Source organism: Liolophura sinensis, chromosome 1 (genome assembly GCF_032854445.1).
Source record: "Liolophura sinensis isolate JHLJ2023 chromosome 1, CUHK_Ljap_v2, whole genome shotgun sequence".
Taxonomy (NCBI): domain Eukaryota; kingdom Metazoa; phylum Mollusca; class Polyplacophora; order Chitonida; family Chitonidae; genus Liolophura; species Liolophura sinensis.
The window spans coordinates 14592471-14605279 of record NC_088295.1 but is presented as its reverse complement, the minus strand read 5'-3'; the positions used below and the strand labels follow the sequence as shown (position 1 = coordinate 14605279).

General features: G+C 36.4%; 1 protein-coding gene across 1 annotated transcript in view; it reads left to right on the top strand.

Moving 5' to 3' along the window:
• LOC135478818 (uncharacterized) overlaps positions 1 to 12016 on the top strand; it is a 51758-nt gene extending 39742 nt beyond the window's left edge. The window contains exons 4-9 of the mRNA XM_064758653.1: positions 1396 to 1410; positions 1832 to 1961; positions 4215 to 4285; positions 5925 to 6027; positions 6729 to 6858; positions 7351 to 12016. Coding sequence (XP_064614723.1) covers positions 1396 to 1410; positions 1832 to 1961; positions 4215 to 4285; positions 5925 to 6027; positions 6729 to 6858; positions 7351 to 8367 — 1466 coding nt within the window. The 3' untranslated portion in view covers positions 8368 to 12016. The remainder of the gene's footprint in view (positions 1 to 1395; positions 1411 to 1831; positions 1962 to 4214; positions 4286 to 5924; positions 6028 to 6728; positions 6859 to 7350) is intronic.
• Positions 12017 to 12809: the final 793 nt, after the last annotated feature.

Here is a 12809-nt window from a genome sequence, read left to right as displayed (position 1 = left end):
TCTCACATCTCTGCCAGGTGGTCCTGAGCATAAACTTAGCACATAGCACTAGGCCATCTGATACAGGCATGTTTATTGGTTCTGCCTGTACTAGTAAGGTCAGATCACCAAATCCTTGAAAACAAACTGAAACTATGTGGTATATGTTAGGTTTTTCATACTGCTGTTGAGGGGCCTGAAAAACTGTATCTCTTCATTGGCAAAAGTGGAATTGGTTTAGCAGGGATGAGGATTTATGGAATTTGATGTATACATTTTTATTTGCTAATTTGTCACAACATTGGTTGTGTTGTGCATAGTCCACTAGCATTTGGATACATCTGTTCTCATCTGATTTTCTTTTTTGTAATTTCTACCTCTTACAGCCTTACATAAATCAGTAGCAAACTATGCTGCAGGCTTTCAGGTTTCTTCAGTCTTTTGTCCATTTGCTGTACTTTCTATATATGCTTATTATTAGAGATTCACACTTTCGATCTAATAAGTGTCAAAAATGTGTACAGATGTCTGTCATCTTGGGTTAATAGGCCTAATTTACCATGTTTACCCATTGTTTCTCAGCAGAAAGATTTGAATTTGTTTTGAACTTGTAAATTATGTTTTACTCTCGATCGTAGTAAATTTCATAATGAAAATTTCTTGGTTATGTCATAAAAATGTCTTCTTTGGATTTGGATGGAAAGGTTTGTGAATGTACACCTGCAGGCAAACTTTATCTCCTTTTCATAATGCTCATCCAAATTAGAGCTGTTACTTTCCATTCTCCTGCAAACTTCTGTCTTGATTTGCCTGATGTGCAGAGAGATTCTTTTCCCTCATTTAGATCAGAGTTTTGTTCTTTAATGTCGAAGATACCTCTGAATTTCCAGTTTAGTGTTCTATCTCGGTACAGTTCTGTTGCTTTCTTCCCTCAGTTCCCAGAAGAGTGAAGTTTCAGACTGCTTGTCTCCATGTGTTTACCTGGTGAAGGAAACAAGTGGTATAGTAAAGCAGACCCTGACATTGGCTCTCCTCCAACTCCCTGATACAGCGTAACTCCGGTTTGAGGTCTTTGGGGAAACTGCACCCAATGCCCAACTGTAATTAGACCACCTCCTTCATAGTACTAAACAGACAAGTTTGACTTAAAACCGGAGAATCACTTTGGGACGTGTTTTTTTTTTTACCAGCTGTAGGCACAAGACACACTGTCGACATTTCTTTGGCTGTTTGTAAAAGCTAGATTCTGACCAATGAAAACAGTCTGGCAGAAGCACTTTTTTATCATGAAGTGTAGTGTGTATTGTGTGGGAAATGTAAAGGGAGATAATTCTGTATATCCTAAGCAGACCTGTCATTATGACATGCCTTTGTGGGTGCATGTGTTCATGATATTATTTTTTTTTTTGTTTTCAGTAACAAGCAAATCAGGTGAGTCAATGTTTAAATGTAAATACTTGATGAAAATAAATATAGCTGCTGTATTAAATTGTGTTACCTGGAAAATAACATATCAAAATCCTAACTAACTTACTATTCATAGAGCCTTTATACCCATTGAAGAAATGACATAATGCAGATTTTGATTTTTTGTTGTTCTCACTGAGTACATCCATGTTGTACTATGTTGATGTATTGTTGCTTTATGGTTTATATTTGTGAAGTATTAAACTGCATTAAAGTTGACGATGTGGATGAGTGTAAAAGTATCATTAAATATGGTCATTGGCTGGCATAATATGCAAGTTAGTGGTTTTGAGTGTGCATAGCTCAGCCAGGTGTTAGGTATAAAAACAGCATGCAGGTGAACACTACATGTGTGGTAATTCCATCTTTCGATTCATGTTTGCAGACACCACCACAACAGTTCCTGTGGAGCAGACCTCCCCTAGATTTACTCTTTGCAGGAAGGCTCACCGAGGTCTCTGTCTCAATGGGGGAAAGTGTTTCTATTCAAAGGATCTGGGTGAACGATTTTGTCGGTAAGATTTCTACTGTACCTCTATATATGTAGTGGCATAGTACATTGAACAAAAATAAACTAAACCATGAACTTTAATGTTCATTAAACATTCTATTTAGTTCATAATATGAATATAATGAGAAACTATATTTATTGAAAGTATAGATTGCATAAATGAAATTAATCCAAAATTTCATTTGTTATTTTTGTAATTTTTATCTACCAGGTTTGTGACAATGATAATTGGTGCTGTAAGGCATAAAGACAGTTAAAAATATTCTCACTCTTTTGGGATTAAAATTTTGCGAAGGCCCAGTTTTACTACAGCCTACTGGTCCAGCCATTGTCAATTAAGTTTTATGTTCAAAATGTCTGTAAAGGAGGGTAATATTGCAAATTCATTATCTTATCAAGGAATTCCTGTTTGTGTACGGTTAGTGCACAGTTCACCCAACATACAAAGAGGGGGATATCATAAATTCAAGACATTTTATGAATATTAAAGGCCTTATAAATCGGTGTAAGTAAAACTATATATTTTAAACTCAGATTGATCCGACTAGTTGAAGGTGAGTTTTTGAGAGAGAGATTGATCCCATTTATCAATTTACCAAGGCTTGTCTGTTCATTTTCGGGTTAGTGTATAACATAAAGAGGGAGTATCATAAAATAGCACATTTTGTGGATATCATTTACCTTACCTCATCTCATGCGGCAATCAGCTCAAATAAAGGTATAATTTCAAGCTCAGAGTCATAAGGCTAGTTTATGGTGAGTTATAGGGAGTGATTTTGATCACCCCCTAAAATTGTTACAATGTTACTATGATATACTGCTATTTAATTTAAAAGGAAACAGTCTAAGAGATTTAAAAGCTGAAGGCATTACTGCAGATATAACTTGTGTCTGATCCTTTGTGAAGATGTGTAGGGCAAAGAGGAGGGAATTTTCTTCCTATGTATAGTGTAATGCCTAGTGTATTCTGGTTGCTGGAAGGGCTTGTGATGCAAAATTTGTGGAAACAGATATAAACAGCTGCAGAGGTTTTTTTCTGCCAAAGCCTAAGTAAGTGTTGGAAAAGTGTAGATTTTGTTGCCATAATTACCATTTTGTATGACAAGTATTCATCTCATCATGGTTTACCTGAGAAGAAAGAGAGGTGACTAATTGTTTGAAACCATACTAAGTTGTGCTGCTGCTGGTGTTACAGGTGTCCTATCACCCATGGTGGGGACCGATGTCAGCATCAGCAGGCCATATACCCCTATACAGAGGAACCACCACGAGAGGGTAGGACGGTGGGATCAGGCCCACCAAACACATGTTCCCTGTTGCTGATCTTTGAGCATGGCATGCCAAGTTTTGTTTCCAATTACATTGTACTATTACTGACTGATTCCATCTACACCAGGCGCAATATGACTGCCTTACCATCAAGTTTCTCAATGAGGAGCCTTTTCTGACCTTGTCACCATTTTCAGATGTAAATTGATATTTTGTCTTGATCTGCCAGACTGGCTGTTGGCTGTTCAGTGTTTTACCTCACTAAAGGATTACCCCCCTGTTGAGGGGACTGCCCATTAGGTGTCAGGTAAACTGTCCATGCCTACTCGACACTGGCAGTGATTTCAAAGAAATGTCCATTATTGTTAGTCTTTAAATGCATACAAAATTCAAACCTAGGCCTGTCTGCATGGTGTTGACAGATTTGTTGTTCTTAAATTAACCCTTGTTGTGGTCAAAGTTGGAGATAATTTGAAAATTGTTTTTACACTAAAACAGAATAACAACTTGTTATGGATTTTGAAACTTGTTGTTCATATTAACCTAGTTGTGTGAAAGCAGAATCCAATTTGGTTGTCCTTGATATGACCTTGATGTGGCATGTGTTTTGCAGCAGGCGGCCTATAGATGGGCTGGTGTGATGGTACTCTGTCTTAAGTACTTGCTGATAGCCTTGCTTGAAGATCAACCACAGAACTTGATTGGCAAGGCTTGTTTACACCTGGAACAACAATAACCTGCCTTCTGTGTGGTCCTTTTTTAGAACGTATAATCACTGTCCGTATGTAAAAGTCTGTGCTAGATAACCTCAGTCCTGCTTACAGGTAATAGTAGAGTGAGACGTGGCTCCCAGGCATGGGTGTGGCTCAGAACTCCGGGGGTGGTGTCCATTCTCTCAGCGTCTTCTGTCCTGTAATCCTCTGAGCTTGCCACTCCTTGCCATCCATCTCTCTACAATAACACTTTCATTATCATTGCTCATATTTAGGTGCTCTCAGGAATTTTCTGGAAAACGCTGCGAATATAGGGATGTCTTCAGAGTGTTTGGACCATTTGAAAGTATGTACATATGGTTGCTTTTTTTCTGCATGCTTTTTATATGTCAAAGTGTCAATGTGCGTACCATTTCATTCAGGATGAAATTGAAAACTTAAGAATGCTCCAATAGATTCATGGCATCATTTGATCTACCAGTACTGCACATGTAGCTATCCCAGCATTATACAACTGAGAAATGCATCCCAGATTCCATTGCCACTTGGTTTTGGCACCAGTGTTGATTGCCAAGTACATTATTCCACTTGAATGGTACAAATACAGTGTAATTCTGATTTGTACTGGAGTTGTTCTGAAACTTACCTCTTTAGCAAATCCTTACATCTCAGTATGATTGATAGTCTTGCAAATCCCAATGTCACAGAATGATTGATAGGTTTGCAAATCCCTACATCACAAAGTGATTGATAGTCTTGCAAATCCCAACATCTAAGTATGAGTGATGTTTTTGGAATTGCTTTTAGGACAGATTATTCTGTTTTATTTTCATTCATTGAGCAATTTTCACCCTAATGTACTTCACCCTGCTGAAATTAAAATGTAGATATTGTAGCAGATAAAACCTTGGCTGTTTTGCAGACACCTTGTTAGAGTACACATCAAATAGATTTCTTTCATGGCAACTTTCATTGTTAAGGAATGGATTCCAGCAGTGTCCATAAATGAAGGATGGAATTCAAATGCCCTTATACCGCTAGTAACGTAAAACATCTCACAGATTCAGTGTAAATGTATTCACTCATGATGTGTTCTGAGCACAGCTCAGGATCTAAGGTTTACAATAGGATATCAAATTGCTCCATTGCAGCCCTTAGAAGTGTGTGCTGTGTTAAGGAAATGTAAAACAGCCTTGGTGGTTGCAAAATCATGGCTTTTTATTGTGTAGAGAGCTTTACAATTTCTTTTGTTCAGAAGCTGAATGTGTGTGCAAAGGTGTCTATTGTCCTCTTCTAACTAGATGTAAAAGAGTTACAACTTGATGAAGAGTTCGATTCTCTCTCTCTGTGATGTGTATGTGTGATAATGCTGACATTTGTTTTTCTAGCTCAGTGTTTTGTCATGTTTATATTTCATTGCCATTTGTTTCGTTTGAATTATTTATAGCTGGTAAAAAGTGATTGGTAAGCCTGAAGTTTCAATGCAAAATCTAACCAACTGAATGCTGCTTTTGTTTTTGTTTATTGAAGAAGTACATGGCATGTTTTCAGCTTGTCTGAAATTCCCCTGTTAATTGTCAGCTTATTATTTTCCATTTTTTAGAATGTTTATGTTGCATAAAAATCATTTGCATTTGTTAGGCTTGATGGAAAACATAATTGTGCTTCATTGGTTGCCATGGTGATAATGTACCACTCAGTTTAAACATACTAATGTTGATAAAAATGTTTGTTTATTAAATACTCATTTCAGATTTAAAAAGCAAATGATCACAAACTTTTGTTTGCATGAGATGGACGATTCTGAAAAGCATGCATTACCATGGTAACCATTGGTTGTTGTGGTAACCCTCATCTCTGGAGGACCAGCACGTATGCCATGGTCAGCATGCCAGAGTTGGGGGTATATGCAGCAGCCACAAAGCTCCTGTTCCAATATAACACTGATTAACCGTATATGTAAGACAGACATGGTTTATTTCCAGCCAAAGCAAAACTTGAACGTGACCGTACCTTAATAGTTATAGGCATAGTGATTGCCTGCCTGGTCTTCATAGTCATCTGTATACTGTCTTACTACTTGGCCAAGTAAGTACCTCCTTCTCCGTGTCCATAGTAACCTACGTATGCTGTTGACATCTTCAAAAACTTAAGAAATTTAGATATCCAGCAATTCTGATTCTGATAATTATTTTGTTAGCTTGCTTAGTACATATATATATGTGACCCTATATATAATTACTTCAATAATTACTTCTGAATGAAATTTGTATGAGTTGTCAGGTAGTCAGTCAACAAAATTATTTTTCTTTGGTTTATGGATCTTGGAAATTTGCTTCGAAAAGTGAATTTGCAACCTGTGGATGGTCATGGTTTTCCTCCCACCATAATGCTGGCCACCGTTGTATAAGTGAAATATCCTTGAGACTGGTGTAAAACACCAATCAAATAAATAAATAAATTAATCAAAAAGTGAATTTACTGTTAGATGAAATGTGTTGTTATTTTTTTGGTTTGCTTTAAAGTATTTACTTAAATTTCATGTCTACAAGACATAAGCATTTAATCTTGCTCTATATTTTGTTACTTCAATCAAAACACTTACTGACTTACCAGTAGATTCCTAATCTAATTACTTTTACTTACATCTTACAAGGCTTTGCCTTTTTTATTGTGCAACTAGGATATAAGTTTTCTTTCAGACCAAGAAGAGTGGATTCTTTACAGATTAGTCATTATTGATGAAAGTACTCCAGTATTACATATCAGTTACACCCTGTTTGATTTAGGCAGAAGAGAACAAGTTTTTACAAACGGAGGGAAGAGAGGAGACGGGATGTTAATGAGTCCTACAAACCTCTCCTCAGAGATGAGGTCGATTCAGCAGCTAACTCTTCCAATCCTAAGAAGATGTCCATGGTAAAATCCGGCCTTATCGAAGTCTGAATATGTGTACAATTTATCACAGCTCATAAAATCTTCTGTTACACATTTGTATTTACAGCTTATTTTGTTTTTTTCTATTGATATCACTTTGCCCATGTCTTAACTGTTCAGCATGAAGCCCTTAACTTGAAACAGCATGTTGAAACTTTTTGCTGCACTCAATTTCCAGTTGCATTTTGCATTTTGTGCATTACTAGTACTGATCTTAACTTTCGAAAGACAAATCGTTGAATTAAAGCAATAATTCTACTGGTAACTTTGTACTGTAAATTTTTGTGTGTAATATTATAATTTTGTATTTCTGGTAAATGTATATGCTATTTATTGTTGTTTTCTTTCAGTTTGCTTTTATTGTTGTTATTGCTTTAAGTAAACCTTGAAAGTGAAGTGTTGTAAATGATTACCTGCCTCCTGGAGCTTATAGTGAGGCTTTACCTGTCTGACCACTATATTTACCTGTTGTAGACCACCCAGACTGATGAGAGTGTGTTCATCCTCATGGAAAGTGGACAACCTGTCAATGACCAACCCATACAACCTGTTGTGGCCAACCATGTTTTTGCACACTTTCCAAACAGCTCACCAGTGCATCTGCGAGAGAAGCCAGTCAATCAGTCAACAAACGCACATCCACCGAGGTACAGACTAAATGCTGTCTCATTGGAAGCTGACGATCCACCTTCTGCTGTGGATGGCAGAGACTCTCCCGATACAGCTCATGGTTCGGACTTGCCAACAGGCAAGGACACTTCTGTGAACTCCCCAGATTCTGTATCCTGCAATTCCTCTTCAAGTCTTCCCAAAGAATCCACATTCTCAGGCGAAGTTTCCGCGGAAAACTCCAGAGTTGCCAATGATGGTGGCCTGAATGGTGTGGCATTGCCGCTTGCCAATGCTGCTATGCTGGGAGATGAGGAGGATAGCAGTGACGAAGAGGAGGATTTGACGGCTAAACACCCAGAGCTGCAGGTCGACCTGCACATCAGTGAGGAGGACCTTAGCGAGTCAATCCCAGTAGAGGGCGCCACCAGGCAGAACTCGGGGGCACACAAGGAGGCCATGGTTGAGGAAAACTCCCAGACTCGCCCGGCTGGTGTCAGTTGCAATGGTGTTGAGGCAGATAAAGGTTTGTATGATGAGGATGAGGACAGCTCGAGTGAGGACAGTAGCAACTCTAACAGTAGTTCCAGCAGCACTAGTCTGGCTGACCCAGAAGGGGTGCCTGCTATATTGTCACTAGAGAACCACCACGCTAAGGGATCGGACGGGAATCTGTCGTGGGACGAGCACGGCACACCTGTCATCTCGCAGTATGCCTGTAATCCTTATGCACTTGACATGGATGATGACTTTGTGAATAGCCAGCTGTATGAGCCAGCTGATTTCCGCCTGTTCAGTGAGAACTTGGAAAGTCCACCACCTCCACCTATTGGGGACAAGTTACGAGATGTAAGGGATGACCAGGATCCTGTGTCTCTGTAGGACACCCACCCCTTGTCTCTTAATACACCTCCCACCCTATAAAAAGCTGCATTCACATTTCACATTTTTTCTTCGTTACAAAGATGTAAATTATTTAAGATGTTACTGTTACTTCTATTGCATTTAACATTAATTTTGTCACGTGAAAATCTAAACGTTTGTACAGTTACAAAGTTCATGTTTGACACCAGCTCACCTTTGTCTGAATTTTAAGGTTTTTTTGTTTTCTATTTTTTTTTTCGTTTTAATGCTATACGCTAAGATGCTTGATTTTGCATTGAAATTTAAAAATTCATTTTATAAACATGTTTTAGAAATATTTTTGCACAAACATAGCAGCCATTTTAGGAAAGATTTTGCTATTAATGACAGCTTTTATCAATGTATACTCTTGTTATATGAAATTTAGGCCTTGTGGGTAATACCTGTATATTTGTTAGTTGTTACAGCCTATGCACTATCCAGCTAAGGTAGATTTAACTAAGTATAGTGCATTTCAGCTCCATGTGGTGTATCCATTGTATATAAAATCACATTTCTCTTTGTTAGTGTGTAAACTAAAAATTTATTTCAAGAAAATGTTTGCTTGCGCTGAATCTCATAATAAAAACATGAGTGCTGTGCCCTGTCTGTCAAGACGTGCACGTACAGGTACACTATATATTTTACCTGTAATTAGTGTTTTTCTTTATTCTTACCATTTAGGTAACATGATAGGCCATCATATTTTTTCTTGACATTTAAGGACATTGTCATGTCTCTGGCATCTGAAAATCCCTATGAATGCCTGTTGCACACCATGTGTTTAATGTTTAAATCAGGAACTGCTAATAAATTGTTCATAGTTAAGTTTATCTAGATGATAATTAATAGCTTGCACTGATTTAAAGCTGTTACCACTGCCATCTATTGTTAGTGAGTTTGTGTAAAGGGTAGTCTACCATGTCACAAATGACATCCAGCCTGTGGAAATGGAATTCCTCAGGTTGAAGGTATTAGTGATTTCAAAGTTAGGAGTTATCTGCAAATAAATGTGTATTTATATAGTTGAATTGTCATTGTTCTTATGCTTGCATTTTGTTAATATAGCTGAAGTTACACTATGATTAATTATCTTCTAAATAGGTGATAATTTGTATGTATGTTATTGAATTAAATGTGTGTATATAAAGGAAAATTTGCCATAATAAGTGATATATAACTATGGGTGTAAATCTCTTTAATACTGTGTATGTGTGTTGCAAACTTGTGTCATCCATTGCACCATTTGGGTGACCTATTGTTCATATGCAACATACATGATGTCGCAATGACCCAACTATATGTAAATTGTAAAGATGATTGTAATATATGATTTTAAGTTAAGAACAGCATTCCATTCTCCATTTTGCTGACGATCAAACATTATGTCCATTATGAATGTTGTGACTTTGTATATGTTAACTCAGCTTTCTGATCATTTGAATGAGTTGTAAAGAATGACAAAAAGGTTAAATAACCCATTGTATATAATTGTTCTGAGCTCTTTTAGGCTACTGCTGTAATACATATGGGAAACATCCTCAGTTATCTGCATGGGTTTATTTTACTCTGTTAGATTTTATGGCTGGTTCGTATAAACCAGTATTATACACCGGTATATGCACAGGGCCAGTCCTGGTAACCCACCTCTCTTGTTCCGGCAAACTCAAACATTTTTTGAAAGTTTTTTTTTAATCATTTATTTCAAACACTATCTACAACAAATAGAAAAAAAAATAAAATGTAAACTAAAGATGAAATTTTCATGAATCCCAACAAATGAAAAAGTATTTCTCGAGAGAAGTATGTCACCTTAACAAGATTTGCCAAGTCTCTAAACCAAGGGCTGACATTGAATGGCATAGCTCTGTATATTAACCCTAGGTGCAAAAGACACTTGTAAAAAAGAAACAAAATGGACGGACCCAGTTGAAATGTATCAGTATGTTTACATTTGCAACATAAATTGTTTGTAAGTCAAAAATTTGTAACAGTTGCTCATGAGAAACTATACCATATACCATATTTCTTGCAAAATTTGGGTCCCCTGGTCTGGTCATTTTAGCCAATATATGCGTGATTCGGGCAGGAATATTGAGTTTCTTTTATCTCACATGATTAGACCATCAACTCATATCTTTACTTTTCCAAAAGGCTGGTAAAGAAATGTAATATTCTACTTTCAACACTACTAATATCTGTCCCAAATTTGAGAAGAATTAGGGTAGTTGTGTATCAGACATTCTTGTGTTTTTCATAAAGAGTATTTTTCGGTATTTGTTTAGAAAATTTGGTGGATATAAACTTAGTTTGGTATTGGGTGTAGCCTTACATGAAATTACCATTTCTTACAAATACCTGTCTAAAAGAACTGAAGACTTCCAGCCAGCAATACATTACCAGACAAGCCTTGTATACTAAATCATTCACACTTTTTGTGCTGAAGGCATAGGTTCTTTGAAGTTTTTCTTTCAGTTAACAACTTGCTGTGTCAATGTTTGCCAGAACAATGCACTTGTCCTTATTATGGCTCTGTTTGCCAATAGTCCATGTGATATTTCACTTGTAAATCATCCTTGTGTGATCCGAATGAGTAGGGTGTACAACCTTTATCAGTGGGATGTTATATAGAGTTAATTAGGAGCATTGTTAATACTCCACCAAGGTTACCAGTGTCAAACAACTAGGTTTGATGTTGCCATAGCTGGCAACAATGTTACAAGTTTATTGTTACTCAGTTCTTTATTCAGATGGACAAGCACTGTAAAAGGAGGACTGCCTCCATTTCTGTTATAATAATGGCTAAGAAACTAGCAAACTTACAGAATTTGTATGATTCTGATACCAAAACATGATTAACAGAATGTTTTCCTGTTATAAACTTATTGGCTTGTGAAAATAAAGATAATAAAACATGTATAATAGCACCAAAGATGAGACAAAATTAATCAAGGATTAAAGCAATTCCTTCGTCAAGTTATGTTTGTTTAATTTATATTGCTCAGTGTTGGAATTTTTTTATGACAATTCCCTTTATAGATGGGATTCTTATTTGCCCACCTTTTGTTTTACACGCGTATGTGATTTTAAACGAACAAGGTATTTTGTAGTTGTATACATGGATATATATAAAAATATCAGTGCTTATTATGATACAAAATGATCCAGAATTTAATCCCACTGACGATGTTTCGACAATACTTTAAGTAAAAGTTGATATGGATTGCAAGATATAATTAAATACATTTAGATAATTTTAGCAAGCAATTGTAAATTAAAAAGGTCATAAGAGGCAGCTGTTATAGGATGTCAGTCAAGATCCCACAGATGGCTGATGGTACATGAAAATATGACCTTACTATACATTTTGATGTACATATATAGAACAACTTAATAGTTTTAGAAAAGGTTGTCTAGATTTTCTTTAGCTGTTCCTCTCAACTTTATTACATGCATAATTAAAACATGTCATTTCACTTTGCTGAGTTGGATTGCCGTGTCATTGGTTCATGCCACAGCAGGAGATAATTAAAAAAAATTCTTACATTTTTCAATTTCTGATTTAGTTAATTAATCTGCCATGTACACATGTTTTCATGTTTATAATCAGAAACATCATGGTCATGTCTTGTGTGGCTAATCCCAGCTGTCATCTGTCATTTAAATTATTATCTGTTTCCCCAAGCTTGTAAAAGGCTGAAAAGTTTACAATGTTTGCAATTTATGTACATGTATTCATGTTGAAATATTTGTACTTTCTGTTGACTTTCAGTTTTTAAATAAACCCAGTTGATCGAATCTTAGGAATTTTGCGTCGTGTTCCATGTGTTTGCAGTCCTTAACAACACTGTATTTCACCCAAAGTCTAACCTTTATCCAGTGAATTTTGTGGGATTGATTCAATTAAGATTTTTGTTGTGAATTTTTTATTAATTTCTCATTGGATAAATTAAGTGTTGGCATCAGAAGAATCATTTTAAAGCATTTATGTGCTACTGAAAGTGCATCTTTACAAAATTCTGCTCTTCGTTGCTCATCTCTGTTTTTGTCAGGAAGTCAGGTCCTGCTCTTGGCATCTCTCTTGTTCTGCACACTTCCTACCACCCATAAATCTGAGTTCCATTATGTAGGCCTAAGTATCAAACAAAACAATGAGACAGAAGAATGTAAATAAAACATTCACAGGTACGAAAAAAGGCCTAAGTGAGGAAAAAAAGCCAATGTTCAAAATGATGAGAGAGATGGGGAAAAAAAAAGAGAGAAATCTAGCAGGTGTTCGAAACTTGTAATTTGTTTCTGTAGACAGTTTTTAAGGTTGGAGGGATAATGTTACCACTTTCAAGCCCAAAATATACATGGTTGAAGGCCTTCATTTTATAAGAGCATCAATCACCAAGTTTTGTTTCTTTGTGTGATTGAAT